At 36.4% G+C, this 22,325-nt stretch overlaps 1 protein-coding gene across 9 annotated transcripts in view; it reads right to left on the reverse strand.

Annotated features, from left to right (window-relative positions):
* R3HDM1 (R3H domain containing 1) overlaps positions 1–22,325 on the reverse strand; it is a 127,711-nt gene that overhangs the window by 42,829 nt on the left and 62,557 nt on the right. For all 9 annotated transcript variants that reach the window (XM_077747832.1, XM_077747828.1, XM_077747824.1 and 6 more), the window contains 2 exons: positions 7,316–7,470; positions 2,621–2,772 (listed from right to left, as the gene is read on the reverse strand). In XM_077747832.1, coding sequence (XP_077603958.1) covers positions 2,621–2,772; positions 7,316–7,470 — 307 coding nt within the window. The remainder of the gene's footprint in view (positions 1–2,620; positions 2,773–7,315; positions 7,471–22,325) is intronic.

A 22,325-nucleotide genomic window follows, 5' to 3' on the forward strand; every position in this document is an offset into this window, starting at 1 on the left:
TTAACTTGTGTCAGCAAGCATAATATATTTTGTAGTAAAAAAATTAATGAAAAATTTAAAAGCATATAGAGATTACAGAAACAAAATAGTAACATTAAGGCCCATAACTGTACATAACTGAGAATGAATAATATACATGTACCAATACATATGTGTAAGTTGGCCTCTGCCATTAAAGAAGTGTATTCCATTTACTACGCATTTACCGAGCTTCTACCCTGGGTTAGGCCCTGCTCTAGGTGCTGGAATACTCAGATAAACCTCTGTTCTGTGTGTAAACACACTGGAATATGTAAGATAAAGTATAATTTATACAAGCTAAACAAATTTATATTAATGAAGGAATGGTCTCTATAATATTAACTCTTGGATAGGAATATGATGATCTAATTAGTAAATGCCAACAGTTGATCTTTAAGTTGGAAATCTGAAATATTATGGCAATTTGTTTATTAAATATTGCCCAGAATAACAAATAAATTTTCTGTAAAGAATGCGGTTACATTTTTTAAAATGCTGTTATATTTAAAAATGTTTTTTAAGTTTAAAAATTTTTAAAAATAACATTAGATACAAATGTTTTTCACTCAGGGGTATCCTAAATCAATTCTGTATATGACTTGTACTCCTACTTAATAACTAGCATAAAAGGTACCAGGATAAAAGTCTGACAGGATACAGATTCTTGCTTTAAGTGACACCCATTCCATTTCTCACATTGGTAATCTGTAGTTGGAAGAGATCAATGTAGTTTGTTACACAGTAACCAATCACTACTGTCAATATATAGCTAGCTTATTTCACACTGAACTTACTCCTCTAGGTCATAGCCCTAAACTGAGTAGTTCCCAAAACTTTCTCTAAATTTCAAGTTGGAGGGGAATCTCACTTCTCTTTTAATTGCTGGGCTTCCAAACTATCTCTCAGGCCAAGGCCAGCTCCCCCAATTTTTATTTTCTTGCAGAAGCAGGCCCAGGAACTAAAAGTTCGTATGGTTCTTTCCGAAGTATAATTATCAGCATCTACTTGACAGTTTTTAGATCCTGCCATCATACTTAAAACAAGGTTGAATTTAGGGGTGGTAGTACAGGGCTGTGCTCTTTCACATCTATAGACACTCCTAGGGCCAGCTCCCTCAGAAGTCGAGACAAGGTTGCTTTTGTTTCAAAGGACTGATAAATATAACAAACATGGGAAAGTTTAAAGTCTAAGCCATCTTTATAGATCCTTTTAGACTTGATCTTCTTTCAAGAAAGCTCCTTTACTCAGCATGCAGGCCTATAAAACTTACAAAACCAGGGGTCTTTTTGATCTCTAATAAGTCACTGTATTAAGTAATATGCCCTAATCTCAGCTCCTGCTCTACACTGGAATGATTTCTTTGGTAATTTTCTCTCAGGTCAAAAAAACATTATACTTTGGTTCAAAACGCAGATAATTCACAGCCATTCTCACACCATACATTTCACCTGCTTTAGCACAAAATTCTGCTTCTGACAATTGAAGGCTGAACTGGAATTACAGACCCCAAGTTTACTTAAATTAGAAAAAGCAGCTCAGATTGGGAGCATTTTCTCCTTATTTACAGAATTTAAACTTATACAATAAATGGGAAATTTAACACAGTATACATTTCTATTTTCAGTGTGTAGCTGCTCTACCTCAAAAGAGCTCATTAGAATATAAAACTCCAAAGCTGCCTGTGATTCATAACCAACTTGCTGATTAAAAATCCTGGGCCTCTTCAATCTGTGACATCACAGAGCTGGAAAGGGCAAGGAAATATGTGAGTTCCTGGGTGTGTGTTGTGTCTGTTTGGTAAAAAATAAAATGAGAGGCACGTCTCCATTCTCCCAAGTAGATTCAATGAAACAAGTCTGTCAATTCCTTTCTCACCCCTAATACCATCATCGGTAACCATAACCAGTGCCAACCGTTTACCAGCAATTAAAACTTAAGTCTTCCTTCTTGAAAACAGCAATGCAGTCCCTCTGGCAACCTTACAGGGATGTCATGAGAATAAATCAAAGACTGTAATACTTTCTGAATAATGGACTAAAGTGACCCAATTCAAAGGAAGATTACTATTTGTATCACATTAGGCTTATCAGAGAAGCTTCTCTTCTTCTGAGTTGAAGTAGCTAAAGAAGTAGTTCCATAACTTGCTTTTAGACAGAGCTATTATCATTTGCTTCTGCTATATGCCTTCCTCCACTTAGTGATGAAAAATGAGTTCCCCGTAGCCTGAAAAATTTCAGCAAGAAATTTTGCTGCTAACATTATATACAAGAAATATTCTCCCACAATTCCTTACAAAAACCTTAAATATTAAGAAATGCTCCAAACTCCAAGGTCTATGACCACTATTGGTTATGAGGTGAATTGCCTACCTTTAGGCACATGAGAGAGATGATTTGACTCTTCAGTTTACATATGAAATGTTTTGCTTATACTGATTTTGTTAGAACTATTAGAGAAGTAGACTGTATCATAGTTTATCTATTCTATATTAGATAATGATTTCAGGTCATGCCCCTTAGTGAATTTTAAAATTAGCAACAGATCATAATCATGATAAACAATGAAAAGCTATAGGATTAGGTTTCTTGGTCGTACTCACCTTAAGTTATTTTGTTGACCAGGAGGAATGACACTATAGTAAACTGGCATTCCTGTTGTGGGCATAGATCCTTGATTAGACTGATTAGGGAACATAACAGGCTGCTGATAAGTCTGATGGGCAATTCCTTGAGAACTTTGAGGCAGTGAAACCTAAAATTTGAAAGACAATTTAAAGGGAAAAACGTTCTTCAAAACCTTGCAAATGTTAGGGTCTCCAGCCTCCATAAACTTTTCCAGTATCAATATTTAGGAATAAGCTAAAACTGCCAATTGGCTGTCATGCTAAATTAGCTATAGTACCACAACTTTATTTCTGTTCTTTTCAGCTAGCTATTATTTTTGGCTAGCCTTTATCAACTGTACAGTAGGCTAGATATATTAGGTTATAAAAATAAAATGTGACTTATGTCCTTAGGTAAAAGTTGTTTTAAAAAATAAATGGTTTCCAGAGGCACGTGAGTGGCTCAGTCAGTTAAGTGTCTGATTCTTGATTTCAGCTCAGGTCATTATCTCACAGTTTGTGGGTTCAAGCCTCAGGTCAGGCTCTGTGCTGACAGTGCGGAGCCTGCTTGGGATTCTCTCTCCCCCTCTCTCTCTGCTCCTTTCCCACTTAGATGCATGTACTGTCTTTCTCTTAAAAAAAAAATATGAACTTAAAAAAAAGGAAATGGTCATCTAAACACTGATGACATTTCCAAATATGAATGATGATTTGATGTGGAAAAAGTAATACAATACAGTTTGCCCCAGGCAGAGCTAAGTAAAACTCAGGTAGGGCACCAGTGAGCTACACTGCATCAGAAAGATGTGAGTTTGGAGTTTAAGACGTGGTATTGGCTCCATTCCTTTCTACCTATGAGACTTTGGACAAATGACTTAGCTATTAGGAGGCCCATCAGCTCCTTATCTGAAAAAATGGGATACTACCTCCATCTCATGGGAGGCATTATCTCCACTGTAATCTCTATTTACAGGATGTAGCACAGTAGGCATCTGGTAAACAGTGGATCTTTCAGTTCTTTGTTTTCTGTATTATCTACATAGAAACCTCATAAACATGATGGATTTTCAGTTCACTGGTTTCTCTAGTTTCTTTTTTAAAAATTTTTAACATTTATTTATTACTGAGAGACAAAGGGAGACAGAGCATGGGCATGGGAGGGGCAGAGAGAGGAGGAGACAGAATCTGAAGGAGGTTCCAGGCTCTGAGCTGTCAGCACAGAGACTGACACAGGGCTTGAACTCACAAACTGTGAGATCATGACCTGAGCAGGAGTTGGATGCTTAAGTAACTGAGCCACCCAGGTGCCCCTCTAGTTTCTAAAATAGAAACCATAGACAACAATGGGCTCTTCTGATGATGTTGTTCTGTTGTAATGGGTTCTTAATTTATAAGTGTGTCTCAAAATTACAGGTGGATTTTACTGACTTTGATAAATAGGGCCAGTATAAAAGCTTCTGAAGGTTATGATGATGATGTTAGCAATAATATTAGCAATAGTAATAACAGTAGGATAGTGATGATAATGGAGGTTAATATTAGTAGTTACCATCAGGCATCAGGTTCCATTCTAATAACTTTATGTGTGTTATAATATCATATCTTCCTAATAACCTGAAAAAGGTACTTTTATCATCCCTCTTTTATGGTTGGGAAAATTGAGGTTAAGTAACTTGCCCAACATTGTATAGCTAGCAAGCAGGAAGTTAAGATTAAGAAGATCTGAACCTATGCCCTCTGGCTCCAGAGCATCCGCACCTTAACCATTTCACTATTCTCAATATAACAGCCCCTGTGATTAAGAAGTTGATTAACTTTTTATTTATTGTTTTTAAATTTATTTATTTAAATTTTTTTTTAACATTTATTTATTGAGGGACAGAGAGACAGAGTGTGAGCATGGGAGGGGCAGAAAGAGGGGCAGACACAGAATCTGAAGCAGGCTCCAGGCTCTGAGCTGTTAGCACAGAGCCTGATGCGGGGCTTGAACTCACAAACTGCCAGAGTATGACCTGAGCCCAAGTTGGATACTTAACTGACTGAGCTGCTCAGGTGCCTCAACTTTTTTTTAATTTTTTTAAATGAGAGAGAGAGAGAGAGAGAGAGCGCGAGCCCGTGCACCTGCGCACGAGTGGGAGAGGAGCAGAGAAAGAGGGCACAAGAGAGAATCCATTGTCAGTGTCACAGAGCCCAACTAAGGGCTTGAACTCACGAACCCTGAGATCATGACCTGAACTGAAATCAAGAGTCAAACGCTTAGCTGACTGAGCCACCCAAGCGCCACTGGAAACTGATTAACTTCCAAGTCTTGCCTATATAACATGTTTCTGAAATGCAAACCATCTTTTCAAAAAACACAGTAATCCCTTAATCACTTTCAATTTTGCTCAAATATTGCAAAGAAAAAGTTACTAGTTTAACTTATCCAACTCTGAATAACATATTTTAGCCTTTTTGTCCACTGAGTGAGTGTAACATTCTAAAATTATTATTTATGATAGTATCTAAGTTAATATATATGGAAGACAGATCTAGGGAAAATGACACAGCTCAATCTAGATAATTTAAGCTACAGAATAACTCTTCTGTAGAAAAAATTAAAGTACCAAAAAAGAGAGAGGGAACAGTACTTGAGACATATGGCCACCAAATACATTCTACTAAGGACAGATAATTTTTCTGGGTTATTTTTTAGATGGCATTTTATCACCACCTAAACTGTCTACCAGAGGTAGTAGGAATTATAAGGCAAGTTTTCAATGCTCTACAGAGCCATTCTTCTCATAGTCTTACCCAGTTTGAAGATTATATAAAATACCTTGAGAAATGATTTATAACTTATAAAAAAAGGTATGCAGAAATTATAATTACTGGCTTAGCATTGAAACATTTTTCAGTATCTAGCTCTTTTTTGCTTTTTTTTTAAACTACACTAACAAGTCTGTAATTTATTCAAAAAGTATATTACTCACACCAGACTGTGAACCCCTTAAAGGTGAAGGGCAGATCTTATTTTCACAGTGCCTGGGTACTGGGTTAGGTAGCATGACCAACGTCTTTGACAAGGCAGAGTTCCTGGCCTGGTACTGATCCTGGATAATATCTAGCTATGGAGAAGTAGGGGATGAGCAGTATGAGTGCCCGAGCTCAAGTACAGAGGATAAGGAGTAAAAAGCATGGGGACTGGAGAGTAAACAAAAATATAAAATCTAATTTTATATTTATCTTTTCTTTCTTCCTTAGTTGATTTCTATTAGCAGGAAGCTAGAAAACTACACATACTCTTAGTGCTCACTAGCCCATGACAATTCTGTAGTTTACATTTAATTTCAATTTAAAACTTCTGGAACTATATGGAATATGCTAGCATCTTTGTTCATATCCTTCCCTATCCCCAGGATTTCTTCTTAACCAATTTATGCCCACAATTTTCTTTTAAGAGCTAGTTGAAGGTTTTTATCTTTCCAGAGAAGTTCTGTATTTAAGTTCTTAATCTATTCATGGTTCTATTTCATGATCCTGTTATGAGACTGTATACATCATCAACTTGTTTACATGTACATTTATCTTCCTAACTAGATTGTCTTTACCTCGTTGAGATGAATGGAAATGGTCTTTGGATTTCTTAACAACAGATTTAGCTATGGAAAGCCATTAGGCTAATAAAACAAATTTCTGAAAATGTTTCATATTATACTAATTATAACTGACCTATACAAGAAACCATAGGTATTTCTACTTTAGAACTATAAATTAAAATCCAAAACATTTTCTAAATAGAAAACTCAAATAGTTTTATGACTTTTACTTATTTCTTTAAAGTTTATTTTGAGTGGGGGTAGAAGGGGCAGAGAGGAGGCAGAGGATTCAAGTGGGCTCTGCAATGTCAGTACAGAGCCTGATGCGGAGCTTGTACTCATGAACTGTGAGATCGTGACCTGAGCTGAGGTCAGACACTTAATTAACCACCTGAGCCACCAGGTGCCCCAATTTTATGACTTTTAAGTAAATGGAATCAATAATAATAATTTTTTTGAAGTGAAGCAGTTCTCTGTTAAACTATATTCAGTATTTTGTAAGAAGAATTATTCTGTGCTTGTGTAAATTATTCAGGGATATATAAAGACAAGATATACTTCATAACTCATTTTATGTAGTAAAATCCACAACATTTTAAATGTATCATATGCCATTCCTTTCTGGGACTGGGGGTAGGGAAAAAGATCAGTTCCAGCATAAAAAACTTGACATTCTTCTCTATTCTATAAACAGTGATTTATAGTTTGTATTCTACCTCACTCTTTTAAATACTGACCTCTACCTCTATTTTTCCTATCATTCCACTCTCAACATGACTTTCTAAGGAGCTGAAGAATCAGATACTTGCTTATTATATATTTATATCACTGAAAACATAGACAATGCCTAAGAAAATTTGTTTGCCAATACCAATGTGGTTCACATGGTAGCTTACATTTAATATTTATAAAAATTAAAGAAATGAATGAATAAAAAGCAATACAATGAGAGTAAAACAAAGCTGCTATGACTAATACAACTCTTACAACTATAAAATTATGTACCACAGAATAATTTCCACCATATGACAAAAAGAGAGAAGATGCACTGTAGTTATACATTTTATGTATTCAAAGTCACCTCTACCCAAAGATGTTTATAGTGACAACATACCTGGTATGATGGCACTGAAGGATATGGGATGACTACTCCTTGGATCTGATTTCCAATGCTGTTGGGCTGGCCACCAACTAGACTCTGACTCTGGGGTTGCTGAACTCCAACTAGTCCTTGGTAGTTTTGCTGGTGGTTGGGTATAACTTGATAACCTGTAATGGCATAATGAGTTAAACCCTGCTTTGAATTTAATTTTCTTCATGTAACAGAATGTTCTTGTGTTTTAAGCAAATACTTTTGTGTCTTAAGATGACAAAAAAAAAAAAAATGATAGAACTCTGTTAAAACGGCAAATGTTAAAAACCCTCATTACAAGAGCTAATATTTAAAGGATTTACTGTAGAGGTGACTCTCAGCTGTATTTCTCCCCACTTAAAATACATTCAGATAAAATTTCTGTACCAAGATTTCCTTTGTAGTTAAGGAAATTTTATGGTTTACACAGACAGTTACCATTCAGTGTATATTATAATCGACTATGACAACTGATTTCTGAGGAACATGACTAGCTACATAATTTCTGGTCCCTGTGCAAGAGGAAAATGTAGGGCTGTTTGTTGAAAATTATTAAGAATTTTGAGAGCATTAATCCAGAGCATTAAATCAAACACAGGGCCCTATGTAACATCAGAGATTGCATGCCCATGAACCTGGCTCTTCTGAAAACCGAAAGTAGAGGAGAACCACTTTAAAAGAATGGTTGGCATACTAAGATACGCATCCTTATATTAGGAATGTGTCAAGGGCACAAGGAAAATGGAGTTATGTACCAAGTTTTTAGATCATTTCCTTATTGTATTATTAAGGTCACATGACAGACAAATAGGTCCTTAAAGAGATTAAGTAATTTACCTGAAGTCACACATCAAACACCTAAGGGACAACTGTTCTCTAAGCTGAAGGCACTATTAGTAACCTGAGTAGTAAATTAAAAGTATAAATTTACTTTTTTCAAGTAATCAGTTATTTATTTATAAATATTTTAAACGTTTATTTATTTTTGAAAGAAAGAAGGGCACCAGTGGGGGAGGGGCAGAGAGGGAAGACGATGCAGAATCCGAAGCGGGCTCCAGGCTCCAAGCTGTCAGCACAGAGTCTGATGCGGGGCTTGAATTCCCGAACCATGAGATCAAGACCTGAGCTGAAGTCAGCCGCTCAACCGACTGAGCCACCCAGGTGCCCCCAAGTAATCAGTTATTTANAAAACTTAAGTAAATCACTAGAAGCTACCAGAAATCATTTTTACTTCCTTCCCTCGCTCCCTCCCTCCCTCCCTTCCTTCCCTCCTTCCTTCCTTAAAGAAACCAGATAAAAATAACCATCCAGCTTCAGGGTATTTGAAAAATTTCTACAAAGATGAATCAAACTATTGCCTATACAAACTTCTACAACAAAAGGTCAATGAAATGATTTCTCTGGTAATAGCATAAATATACTTTGCTATCTTATAAATATCAGTTTTCATTTCTATGGTTATTAATCCCTTAAGCAACAGAAATGGTAAAGATCCCATCTCATGTACTAAACTGTGGATAACAGTATCACTATAGTTGTCTGGAAGCCTCAGTGATTCTGCTCAATGACTAAGTAACTGGATATAATCTCGCATTAACCTTTGCCAAAGAAAGAAATAAAAAGCCTATTTGTTAAATAAAAAACATATTCAGACCAAACATCAAAGTAAAAGTCCAGTTATAGTGAACTGTTTAATAGTCAAGGGTTTTGTAAACTTATGCTACTTCTATGGCAATGCTGCTTTAAGACCACGTTATAAATGACTTCTGTGTATTCTAACTTTGTATAGAAAATTTATATTTTAATCCTAGTCAGAAATGAAGTGATAATATGCTATTTCCTAAACCTTTCTGTGAGTGAATTTTCTATAATACTTAAACTTGTAGGCAGATAAAGGACAAGGGGAGAAGAATCTTCCTTCTTGTAAAGGACAAGTAAGTTTCTTTTCCCCTTGTCCTTTAGTCTAACAGTTAACATTCATCCCTCTTCTTATTTTACCAAATCACATGTATTTCAAATTCATGCTCTAAATTCCTAGCACCATCAATACATACACTAGGAACATAAAGGGTAGGAATAGAAATGGGATGTGAAGATATGATCTTTCCTTGTGTTGGAAATACCATCTCAAAACATACACATACACAAACATATATTGCAGTTGCAGAATTTGGGCTCAGCTCTTTACAGACTGTGAAAGTAACTTACAATGTACTTGTCAGACCAATAGTCCTATACAATTGAAAAGAAAAATGCAGATACCTGGCAGAATTCACTGTAATGTAATCTGACTTAAAATACCTCGACTTAAATAATCACATCCTCCCAAGGAACTTCACAACTGTTTCTCATATTATTTTTAAAGTTTATTCAAAATATATTCGAAGTTATAGGTTACCTTGAAATAATACTTTGGGAAAAAAAAGCCAATTTATGTGCAAATGTGGTTCTGATTTCCTTTATTTATTTAAATTTACTAATTCTTGGAGATTCACACTGGAGCCTTCTAGCCTAAAATTCTCTCTTATAAAAAAAAAATCATCTGACAGAGAACACTTTCAATAAATAGCTATACATTCCATGTCACAGGACATTACATCATGGAATTTGCATCTGCAAATTTCCATTGGTATTTTATTTATTTATTTATTTATTTATTTTAAAATTTTTTATTTATTTCTAGGAGAGAGAGAGAGACAGCGTNCCGACGCGGGGCTCGAACCCACGAACCGCGAGATCATGACCTAAGCGAAAGTCGGATGCTTAACCGACTAAGCCACCCAGGCGCCCCTCCATTGGTATTTTAGATTCCCTAATGCAACCTAATCCCCATTAATATCCATGCCACAGTATATCTCCACACAAATGTCATGCAAGTTTGAAAATGTGACAACATAACATAAAATCTAAAATATCTGACTCCAGTACTCCATCATTTGTTACATAGGGTATTATGCTGTGAACCCAGGATGTTACTGGTGGGGATATAAAGATGAGTAAGACATGGTCTCATATCTTTGAATAAGGTATTCCTAGCCCTGACACTGTATCAGAATAGGAGTATAATTAGGACTTATGAAAATAGGAGGGGGAAATTAATCCTGAAAGAAGTAGTAACACTTAGGCTTGGACTTAAGGAAAAAGAAAAATGTCAGAAAATAGTATAGGGGAACCTGGGTGGCTCAATCGGTTAAGCATCCGACTTTGGCTCAGGTCATGATCGTGGTTCATGAGTTTGAGCCCCCTGTTGGGTTCTGTGCTAACAGCTCAGAGCCTGGAACCTGCTCCAGATTCTGTGTCTCTCCCTCTCTCTGCCCCTCCCCGGCTCACGCTCTGTTTCTGTCGCTCTCAAAAATAAACATTAAAAATTTTAAAAAAAGCAGCATAAGCAAACTGTGAGCATATTCTTTAAATAGCAGTGGAGCTATTAAAAACAAGAATGTAAGGGTGCCTTGGTGGCTCAGTGAGTTGAATATCTGACTCTTGATTCTGGCTCAGGTCATGATCCCGAGGTCATGGTATAAAGCCCTGTGTCAGGCTTTATAATAAGCATGGAGCGTGCTCTCCCTCTCTCAAAAAAACAAAATACAAACAAAAAACAAACCCCACGTGAAACACTTTAAAATATCTTTAAAGTGCTCACATTAATCTTCTTATAATTTTGTTCTCTGCCTTATTTCAGATGTTTTAAATGCTACAGGTAACAACCCTAAGTGGCTCCTGTTGAGTCACATTCTGCAAGCAGCCCCGACAAGGATGAGAGGCACTCCCAAGTGACTCCTGGTCACAGTCTGGGTCCTAAATGGCACAGCGACCAAATCCTACCCACAACATGCAAAGTGGGCCATTGCAGCCAAAAGGACTGAAGGCCACAGTGGCTCAGCCACAAAAGCAGAGCACAAGTAACCCAGAGGAGCCACCGTGAAGCACCTGGTTCTGGTAAAGAGGGGACACTGTGCTACAGAGCACCACTGGACCTCTTCTTAAGGCCACTACTTTCAAGATCAGTAGACATAGTTGACCTTCTTAATACACAGAAACAAACATGGAGAGTTAGACAAAATGAGGAGACAAGAATACATCTCAAATGAAAGAACAGGGCAAAACTGCAGCAAAAGGGCCAAATCAAACAGACCAGCAATATGTCAGGATAAAGAATTCAAAGCAGTGGTCATAATGACACTACTGGACTTGAGGGAAAAAAAATGGGACCAACTCAATGTGAACATCAACAAAGAGAAAATACAAAAAAGAACCAGTCGGAGATGAAGAATTCGATAATCAAAATGAAAAATGTATTAGAGAGAGTTAGCAGATTAGAGGATACAGAACAGATCAGTGAGTTGGAAGGCAGGTAATGAAAAGGAAACAAGCTGAACAGCAAAAAGAAACAATAATAATAATAAAAAATGAGAATAGGTTAAGGTTGCTCAGTGACATCACCAGGTGTAGTAACATTTGCATTACTGGGATGCTAGGAAGAGATGGGAGAGAAAGGAGGAAGAAAATTAATTTGAAGAAATAATAGCTGATAACATCCTTAATTTGAGGAAGGAAATAGACATTCAGATTCAGAAGGCACAGAAGGCCTCCAGCAAATTCAATCAAAGGAGGGTCACACCAAGATACTTAGTAACTGAAAGTAGTGAGGTAAAGAGAGAATTTTATTTTAATTTTTTTAAGGAGGCTCTACTCCCAGCATGGAGTCCAATGCAGGGCCTGAACTCATGACCCTGAGATCAAGACCTGAGGTGAGATCAACAGTCGGATGCTTAACTGACTAGCCACCCTGAAGGGCATTCTTTGAGTAGAAAGAAAAGGCCATAATCAGGAGTAACAAAATTATCAATGAAAAAAATTTCATTATGTAAACAGAAACACAATCAGAGTGGCAGATTAATCACTGAGGGTAATTACTAAGGGTAAAGCACAAAAGCAGTAAAATAAATATATCTATGAAAATCAGTCAAGGGATCCACAAAATTAAAGGGTGTAAAGCAGGGGTGGCTGGGTGGCTCAGCTGGTTTAGCGGCCAGCTCTTGACTTAGCCTCAGTTCATGATCTCACAATTGTGGGGTCAAGAGGTCCCAGGCTGACGTCTGCACTGAGCGTGGAACTTGCCTGGGATTCTCTCTCTCCCTTTCTCTATCAAAATAGATAAACTTAAAAAATTTTTTTGAAAAAGGCTGTAAAGTATGACATCATATACACAGAATGTGAGTTGGAGGGGAGTAAAAATTTAGTACTTTTACAACAGGTTCAAAGTTTAAATAGACTATCAATGTAATACAGACTTCTTTATCCATATTATATATGAGCCTAATGGTAACAAAACAAAAACCTGTAATAGATACACAAGAAATAAAGAGAAAGCAATCTAAGCATTTGACTGATGAAAGCCATCAAGTCACAAAGAAAGAGAGCAAAAGAAGAAAGGAAGAGAGACAAACTTACAAAAGTAACCATAAAACAACTAACAAAATGGCAGTATATATATATACCCATCAATAACTACTTTGAATGTAAATAGACTAAAGGCACCAATCAAAAGACACAGGGTGAATTCATGGATAAGAAAGCAAGACCCATCTATACACTGCCTACCAGAGACTCACTTTAGGGGCGCCTGGGTGGCTCAGTCGGTTAAGCGTCCAACTTCGGCTCAGGTCATAATCTCACAACTCGTGGGTTTGAGCCCTGCGTTGGGCTCTGTGCCAAAAGCTAGCTCAGATCCTGGAGCCTGCTTCGGATTCTGTATCTCCCTCTCTCTCTGACCCTCCCCTGCTCACACTGTTTCTCTCTCAGAGAGAAATAAAAAACATTTTTAAAAAATTTAGAAAAAAGTCTTTAAAAAGAGAGGGACTCACTTTAGACCTAAATACACATGCAGACTGAAAGTTAAGGGATACAAATACATTACCATGAATATGGAAGTGAAAACAAAGCTAGGGTAGCAAAACTTACATTGCACAAAACAGTCTGTAAAACAAAGATTTAAAAGAGACAAAGAAGCACAGTATGTAATGTTAAAGGGAACAATCCAACAAGGGCCTATATACACTTAACTTTGAAATTCCTAAATACATAAAGTAACTGTTAAGAGACATCAAAGAAGAAATGATAGTAATACAGTAACAGGAGGGGACTGTAATACCCCATTTACATCAATGGATACATCATCCAGACAGAAAACAAGGAAACAGTGGCTCTGAATGACACACTGGATCAGATGAACCTATCAGATATATTCAGAACATTCTATCCAAAAACAGCAGCATATATGTTCAGGTGCACATGAAACAGTCTCCAAAATAGATCATGTGTCATGTCACAAAACAAATTTCAATAAATTGAAAAAAACTTAAAACATGTTATGCATCTTTTCTGACCACAATGGTATGAAACTAGCAATCAACCACAAGAAAAGATTTGAAAACACGAATACATGGTAGCACAAAACAGACACTCAGATCAATGGAACAGAATAGGGAACAGAGAAATGGACCCACAAATATATGGCCAACTAATTTTTGACAAAGCAGGAAAGACTATCTAATGGAATAAAGACAGTCTCTTCAGCAAATGGTGCTGGGAAAACTGGACAGCAGCATGCAGGAAAAAAAACCTGGACCACTTTCTTACACCATACACAAAAACACACTCAAAATGGATGGAAGACCTAAACGTAAGACAGGAAGCCATCAAAATCCTAGAGGAGAAAGCAGGCAAAAATCTGCTTGACTTCAGCAGCAGCAACTTCTTATTTAACATGTCTCCAGAGGCAAGGCAAACCAAAGCAAAAATGAACCTACTAGGACCTCATCAAAATAAAAAGCTTCTGTACAGCGAAAGAAACCATCAGCAAAACTAAAAGGCAACTGACAGAATGTATTTGCAACTGACATATCAGATAAAGGGTTAGTATCCAAAATGTACACAGAACTCCTGAAACTCAACACCTAAAAAACAACTAATCCAGTGTAGAAATGGGCAAAACACATGGACACTTCTCCAAAGAAGACATCCAGATGGCCAACCAACACATGAAAAAATGCTCAACATCACTCAGCATCTGGGAAATACAAATCAAAACCACAATGAGATGCCACCTCACACCTGTCAGAATGCCTAACATTAACAACTCAGGCAACAACAGATGTTGGTGAGGATGTGGAGAAAGAGGATCTCTTTTGCACTGCTGGTGGGAATGCAAACTGGTGCAGCCACTCTGGAAAACAGTGTGGAGGTTCCTCAACTAAAAATAGAACCACCCTATGACCCAGAAATTGCATTACTAGGTATTTATCCAAGGAATACAGGTATGCTGTTTCAAAGGGGCACATGCACCCCACTATTTATAGCAGCACTATTAACAAAAGCCAAAGTGTGGAAAGAGCCCAAATGTCTACTGATGGATGAATGGATAAAGAAGATGTGGTATATACATATAATGGAGTATTACTTGGCAATCAAAAAGAATGAAATCTTGCCATTTGCAACTACATGGATGGAGCGAGAGAGTATAATGCTAAGTGAAATTAGCCAGAGAAAAACAATGACTTCACTCATATGAGGACTTTAAGATACAAAACAGATGAACAAAAGGGAAGGGAAGCAAAAATAATATAAAAACAGGGAGGGGGACAAAACATAAGAGACTCGTAAATGGAGAACAAACATAGGGTTGCTGGAGGGGGGATGGGAGAAATGGGTAAGTGGCTTAAGGAATTTACTCCTGAAATCATTGCTGTACCATGTGCTAACTTGGATATACATTATTAAAAAAAATTATAGAAAGTAAAAAAATAATTTTAAGGGATAATACTAATGCTATGATAATCTTTTTATATCTATGAAAACCATAAACTTTTAAATTTATAAACTTTTCTGGTTTATAATATTTAATTTTGTCCTACTGTATATGACATTTCATTATTGTGAAATGACTACATCTTTCTATAAAAACACTTGTGAGGGGTGCCTGGGTGGCTCACTGGGTTGAGTGTCTGACTTTGGCTCAGGTTATGGTCTCATGGTTCATGAGTTTGAGCCCCACATCACGCTTGCTGCTGTCCATGCGGAGCCCACTTTGGATCCTCTGTTCTCCTCTCTCTGCCCCTCTCCCACATGGACTCTCTCAAAAATTAATATAGACACCATTAAAAAAACCCCACAAATATATGGAGCCTTAATAACATGCTACTAAAATGGATCAACCAAGAAATCAAAGAGGAATTAATAAAAAAATACATGGAGACAAATGTAAATGAATATACAATGGACCAAAATCTTTGGGATGCAGCAAAAACTGTTCTAACAGGGAAGTTTATAGTAATGCAAGTCTACCTCAAGAAGCAAGTAAAATTCCAATTATCAATTTAACTTTACATCTAAAGGAGCCAGGAAAAGAACAAAGTCCAAAGCCAGTAGAAGGAAGGAAATAATAAAGATCAGAGCAGAAATAAATAAAACAGGTACTAAAAACCCAATAGAATAGATCAATGAAATCAGGAGCTGGTTCTCTGAACAGATCAACAAAACTGATAAACCATTACCCAGACTCATTAAAAGTAGAGAGGGAGGAAGGGAAGGAAGAAGGGAGAGAGAGACAGAGTCCTGTTAGTGCTTGCCCACCCCATCTAAAATAAAATAAAATAATTAAAAAAAGAAACATTTTTCTAGATATGTCTCCTTGGGCAAGAGAAACAATAGCGAAACTAAACTATTGGGACTACACCAAATTAAAATGCTTCTGCACAGTAAAGGAAACCATCAATAAAACAAACAAACAAACAAAAGGTAACCTACTGAGTGGGAGAAGATATTTGCAAATGATATTTCTGATAATATCCAAAATACATAAAAAACTATACAAGTCAACAACAAAACCCCTCAAATAATCCAATTAAAAAATGGCAGAGGATGTGAACAGACATTTCTCCAAAGATGATATCTAGATGGCCAACAGACACATGAAAAGATGCCCATCACCACTTATCATGAGGTTTTGATGCAAATCAAAACCACAATGAGATATCACCTTAGATCTGTCAGAATGGCTAAAATAAAAAAACACAGGAAATAAAAAGCATTGGTGAGAATGTAGAGAAAAAGGAAAACTTGTGTACTGCTGGAGGAATGCTACCTGGTGCAGCTACAGCAGAAAACAGTATGAAGGTTCTTCAAAAATTTAAAAACAGAATTACAGCATGATCCAGCAATTATACTATTTATCCAAAGAAAATGAAAACACTAATTCAAAAAGATATATGCATCCCTATGTTTACTGCCAAATTATTTATAACAGCCAAGATATGGAGGCAATTCAAGTGTCCATCGACTGATGAATGGATAAAGAAGATGTGGTATCATAAATACCAACAATGGAATATTTCTCAGCCATACAAAAATAATGAAATCTTGCTATTTGCTATTACATGGATATACCTAGAGGATACAATGCTAAGTGAAATAAGTCAGTGAGAAAGACGGATACTATTAGGATTTTACTCATATGTAGAACTTCGGAAATGAAACAAGGGAACACACAGGAAAAAAGATTAAAACAACAAAAAAAACAGTTAAATAGAATAACTAGGTGGTTATGAGAGGTGAAGTGGTTGGTGGGATGGATGAAATAGGTGAAGGGGATTAGGAGTATAGGTATTTTGATAAACAGAATTATACTACACACCCAAAACCAGTAACACTGAATGTTAATTATACTTTAAAAAAAAAAAAAACACAGGTTCTATCTAAAATTGTTCTTTTTTAATTGTTCTCTCATGGTGTAGGTATGCCTTTAAAAAACAAAACAATGAAATGGACTGCTTTTTAATAAGGTTAGAAACTTTAACACTCTTTCCTATTAAAAACAAAGAAAACCTGTATCAGCTATCACAGAGCTAAGCCAGTAAATGGGCTCTCAATATTTATACTCACTGAATAGAGGAAAACATATTCTTTTTTTAAAAAAAATTTTTAATGTTTTATTTATTTTTGAGAGAGACAGTGTGAGCAGAGGAGGGTCAGAGAGAAAGGGAGACACAGAATTCGAAGACAGGCTCCAGGCTCTGAGCTAGCTGTCAGCACCGAGCCCGACATGGGGCTCGAACCCACAAACTGTGAGATCATGACCTGAGCCGGTCGGACACTTAACCAACTGAGCCACCCAGGGGCCTCGAGGAAAACATATTCGTAACATAATAGAATCAAAATAATACATGCTTCTACATGAAACCAGAGGCTTACTCTGTGTGCTGACAGGCTGGCTGAGAATGGCATTTTTCACTGTCCATGTTTATTAAATGGCTCTGAAAGCAATAGCTCAACTTAAGTTTCAAGGTAACATGTTTCAAGTAAGGTTAAACACATTTAATTGCCATTTCATTAAAATGAAACCTGACTCTGTGATTATGAATCACCTCAGTGGATTCATGAATTCACGGGTCACTCATTAATCCTCTCCAAAGAAACTGCACTGCAGCTGAAATGCAGATTTCATGTCATTAACCTCAAGGAGCTTACATGATAGAAAAGAACATGAAACATTTTAGTTTATAGTTAATATGTAAAGCCTGAAGTGAAGGTTTCATTAGAATATTTCTGAATAAATCTGCACATTTAAAATATCCCTAAAAAAAGCTTTATTTGATTATACAATAGGTTTTTATGGTAGAACATTTGGAAAATATGAAAAAGGAAAAAGCCACTATGGAAAAAATCATTTTCGTAAAACAATTACTCATAGATAGTCACCATTTATATGTTGTACGTATAGGTAGCCTTATTTCTATGGACGGATATAAATATATATATCCACTTACTTTATTTCTAGAAAGGGTACATACTGTTTCAAAACCTTTTCCCTGTAATGTTTCCATAGCTATGGAGAAGCTCAAGAGAAATTTTTTAAAAACTATGGGAAGAAAATATTTAAGTAAATGTTCTTAGAACATACTTAGACCTCAGGTTTTAACAATCAGAGAATCAGAAAAGAAAACAATTGATCTGAATTCTCTATTTTAATTTAAAGAAAAGGCCTGGATTAAGAAGCTAAAAGAACAAACTATCTCCATTTCCTGTGGCCACTCTGGAATTCAGACAAAACACAAATTTAGCCCAAAATTCCTATGCCTCTTCACTTAGAATAGTACGTAACTGTCATTTTTTTAAATGACACCACAAAGTAACATTAGTAGCTAACAGTTACATGACATTTATTAGGTTTTGGGCACTGTTCTAAGTATTTTATATATGCTAACTCATTTAGTGCTAACAATTTTATGAAATAGGTACAATTATTACCCTTATTTCTTGGGATGAAGAAACAAAAGGACAGAGAGACTCATACTTTGCCAAAGGGGGTTTGCACATACTATTCTGATTCTAAAATTTACTTTTCTCAGGGACAAACGTTGAAATAGAAAGAGTATTACAGTAAGCAGAACACTAAACACCTAGGCTCCTTCCATTTTCTGAGAATTTTGGTTAATGAACTTTTACTGTAGTTTAAGATGCTTAAGTCTCAAGATAAATTAAAGGGGAAACAAAGGAATGATTGAAAATAGTCAGTTAACTGGCAAACTTTTTTCATTTGAATTGAAGATTATTTTTTTTTAAGTATAAATGTGGTTATCCAAAACAGGAATCAGAATGAAAAGTTGTTGGAATTAGTCCAGATGGTAGTTACAGGAACTTGGGGTTAAAAAAGACTTCATCTCAAAGAGTTTATACAATCAGCCCATAATGTCCTCTCACTGGGAGGGACTCTCCTTCACTTGTGTTGTCCATTACTCTTAAGGTGCATGGTTTGTGACCTTTTGTATTTCAAGATTACACTTCCTTGCCTTATTATAATTAGATCTCCCACCTATAAGAAATAGTTGGGAAGAGGAAAAGGATGCTCAAATATTTCAGGTTCATGTCCCTTGGTCTGTGTCTCTCAACCTAGGTATTTTTCAGACCAATCTTCAATATTCCTTGTTGGGGTTTAGCTTCACTATTTTGCTTAAAAGGCTGACTTTGCTCAAAATGTATACTCTGTTGCCATATCCCAGATGAACCAATTTAAGATTTCTTTGGCAGAAATTCATAATCTGGCTCTTCTCCACAAAGTTGAGTTGTTTTGCCAAGAAGTCAGACTTTACACCCAATGGGGTAAGGGGAGCTTTAACTTGGACACCTGTGTACAAAGAGGCATGTACTGTATCATGGGTGAAATTTTAAGTTATTGTGAAGCAATGATTCTTTTCTATACCTTCAGTAGGTTTACATTCATTTTTAAACTTGAGGTAGGAAAGCCCAGCAGGTATGAACCACACTGGGAGGACATTGCCAGGACCTGAGGGATCTTTCTAAGCCTGTCATAACTATTAAAAAAAAAAAACAAAAGGGGGGGGCGCCTGGGTGGCTCAGTTGGTTAAGCGACCAACTTCAGCTCAGGTCATGATCTCACACTTCGTGAGTTCAAGCCCCGCGCTGGGCTCTGTGCTGACAGCTCAGAGCCTGGAGCTTGCTTCAGATTCTGTGTCTCCCTCTCTCTCTGCCCCTACCCTGCTCATGCTCTGTCTCAAAAAGAAAACATTAAAAAAATAAAAAAACAAATAAACAAAAAAAAAGCATCCTTTAACATTTTATACTCCTGGCACCACAGGAGGGGAATTCTACTGGTAACTTGGACAGGTACCTGAACATTTTTCTAGAAGTCACAATGAGATGTTTGACCATTCATTACAATAATGACAACACACAAACCACAACCTAGCAGCTAGTTGTATATAGTTCTGGAGTATACTCTCTAAAGACCAGGAAATGAAAAGCTGCAAAAAAGATGACTGAAGACCACAGGATCTATGATGGTTAAAGTTACTACAACTACAGGGAAAACTAGAAATATTTGGTTGGAAAGCACTGAAAACAAACAAGCAAAAATCCATATTATCCTACTGATCAAATTAAAGAATATTACCACTGCCTATGCAAGACAAAATCATTAATATTTTATTAGCAATATAATATAAAGGATCATCTAATCACAGGCATGCCTCACTTTATGTACATGTGGTAAGTAAAATTTACATCTATAAGAACTGTTCAAGTTGCTCACTCCTCTGAACCTGTGTTTAAACAGAGACATCTCAGGCTGCTGAGCATCCTGACTGACTGAGCATGCTAACTGTTACAGAGGGGCACTTAGTGGAGAAGTGGCACGGTGGCTTAGGTTCATCATCTAATTATTCAGACAAAAGGAAGGGAAGGGACATAGTTCTGATGGTTTCAATAGTATCCAGTTTGAAGACCATCAAGTATGAGAAAAACAATACAACGATCTTTAAAGAGGGAGAAAGTTGAAAACTGAGAAAGCGGAAGTAGCCTCTTAGAGAATGAAAAGTACCATTAGGTTACTAGAGGGGAGGTGGTAGGGGGGATGGGTTAAATAGGTGATGGGTAGGGGGTCACTCTTGATCTTGGGGTCATGAGTTTAAGCTCCACAATAGATGTAGAGATTACTTGAAAAATGAACTTAAAAAAAATAGGTGATGGGTTTTAAGGAGAGCACTGGGTGTGATGAGCACTGGATGTTGTAGGTAAGTGATCAATAACTAAAATCTATACCTGAAACTATTATTGTATTGTATGTTAATTAGCTATAACTTAAAAACTTGGAAGAAAAATAATTCTAAGAGAACAGTGTTTCTAGTATTTTAACACTCAATAAATCACCAACTTGGCCACACCTAAATTATTCCTTAATAAGAAGTGTTTCAGTACACCAGAAATTTAAAAAAAAAAATCTTTCCTGTGATTTTTCTAGGTTTAACCTGAAAGTCAGAGGAAAATAGGATCTATATATCACCTATACAAATTTGTGCCAGTATTGTGGGAAAGTACGTATTTTGTAAAGCAGGCAATGCCAATGTAAGTGATAACCAATAAAAGAATAAACATCCAGATCTCAACATAGGTGTTATTTAACACTGTCATTCTCCTTTGTGAAAGAACTGCACTGCTGCAGTATTATCCCATTTCTTCCAGCACTTGCAGAGGAAAGCACAATTAATTCTGCAAGCAAAGAGAACTAGGACAATATAAATTGATGGCTTAGGCACTTCCCTGGAGGGCTCCAAAGAATATTCTATTTTTAACTCTCTTTCACTTCAACAGAGAAGAGAGCAAGAAGGAAACACAGTGCTCAGCAGAAAAGTACTGCACAGGATTTAACAGGTTAGTTGTATTTTGTGCAGGTGTCATGAACAGTATTTGCGTTAAAGGAAAGCATTCTTAGTAATATGATTTAGACATAATGAGAAAGATAATAAAAAGAACCGAAGAACTGCTTAGTCATAATAGCCCTAAATCTAAGGTCATTTCATTTAAGTTTTTCAAGACTAATCCTGTACAGCAGAAGCACTGTGAGATTAGATTGTTTTTTTTTTTTTTTTTTAAATAAGCCATTTTGCCAACTCTAATCTGTAACTAGGTATCTACAATAAAATTTAGATAAACTGTTTCCAAATCATCAAAATCTCAAGTTTGTAATCCTGGTCTGTCTTAGGCACCTGCAACACATTTTTAGTGAGCAGGCAAATTTTACTAAAGGCCTCTTAGGTGAATTTAGAAGACAGAATTGCCAGCACACCTTCACAATTTTTTTTTCCTCTACCACCTTCTGCTCCACTATTTCTGTGACTAAATAAACATAAATACAAGTACACAAAAAAGAATCTAATATAAACAGCCACACAGGTTATAGCTCATGGCTATTTAAATGACGATCCTACAGAAGAGTTGGCAAACTCAAGGAAATCTATGGGTACTTACCAGATACTTTTGGCTCCAGATTTCAGTGGCGGCAGGTTAATGGAGAAGGGAAAAGGGAAATAGGTGGATTTGTAGGTATTCAATGTCTGAATCTATTTTGGTCACACAATACTAAGAAATGCTCATAGAATCAATGAAAAAAACAAGGATAACCAGGGCCATCACAAAG

The sequence above is a fragment of the Crocuta crocuta genome, unplaced genomic scaffold (genome assembly GCF_008692635.1).
Source record: "Crocuta crocuta isolate KB4526 unplaced genomic scaffold, BGI_CrCroc_1.0 scaffold427, whole genome shotgun sequence".
Lineage (NCBI taxonomy): Eukaryota > Metazoa > Chordata > Mammalia > Carnivora > Hyaenidae > Crocuta > Crocuta crocuta.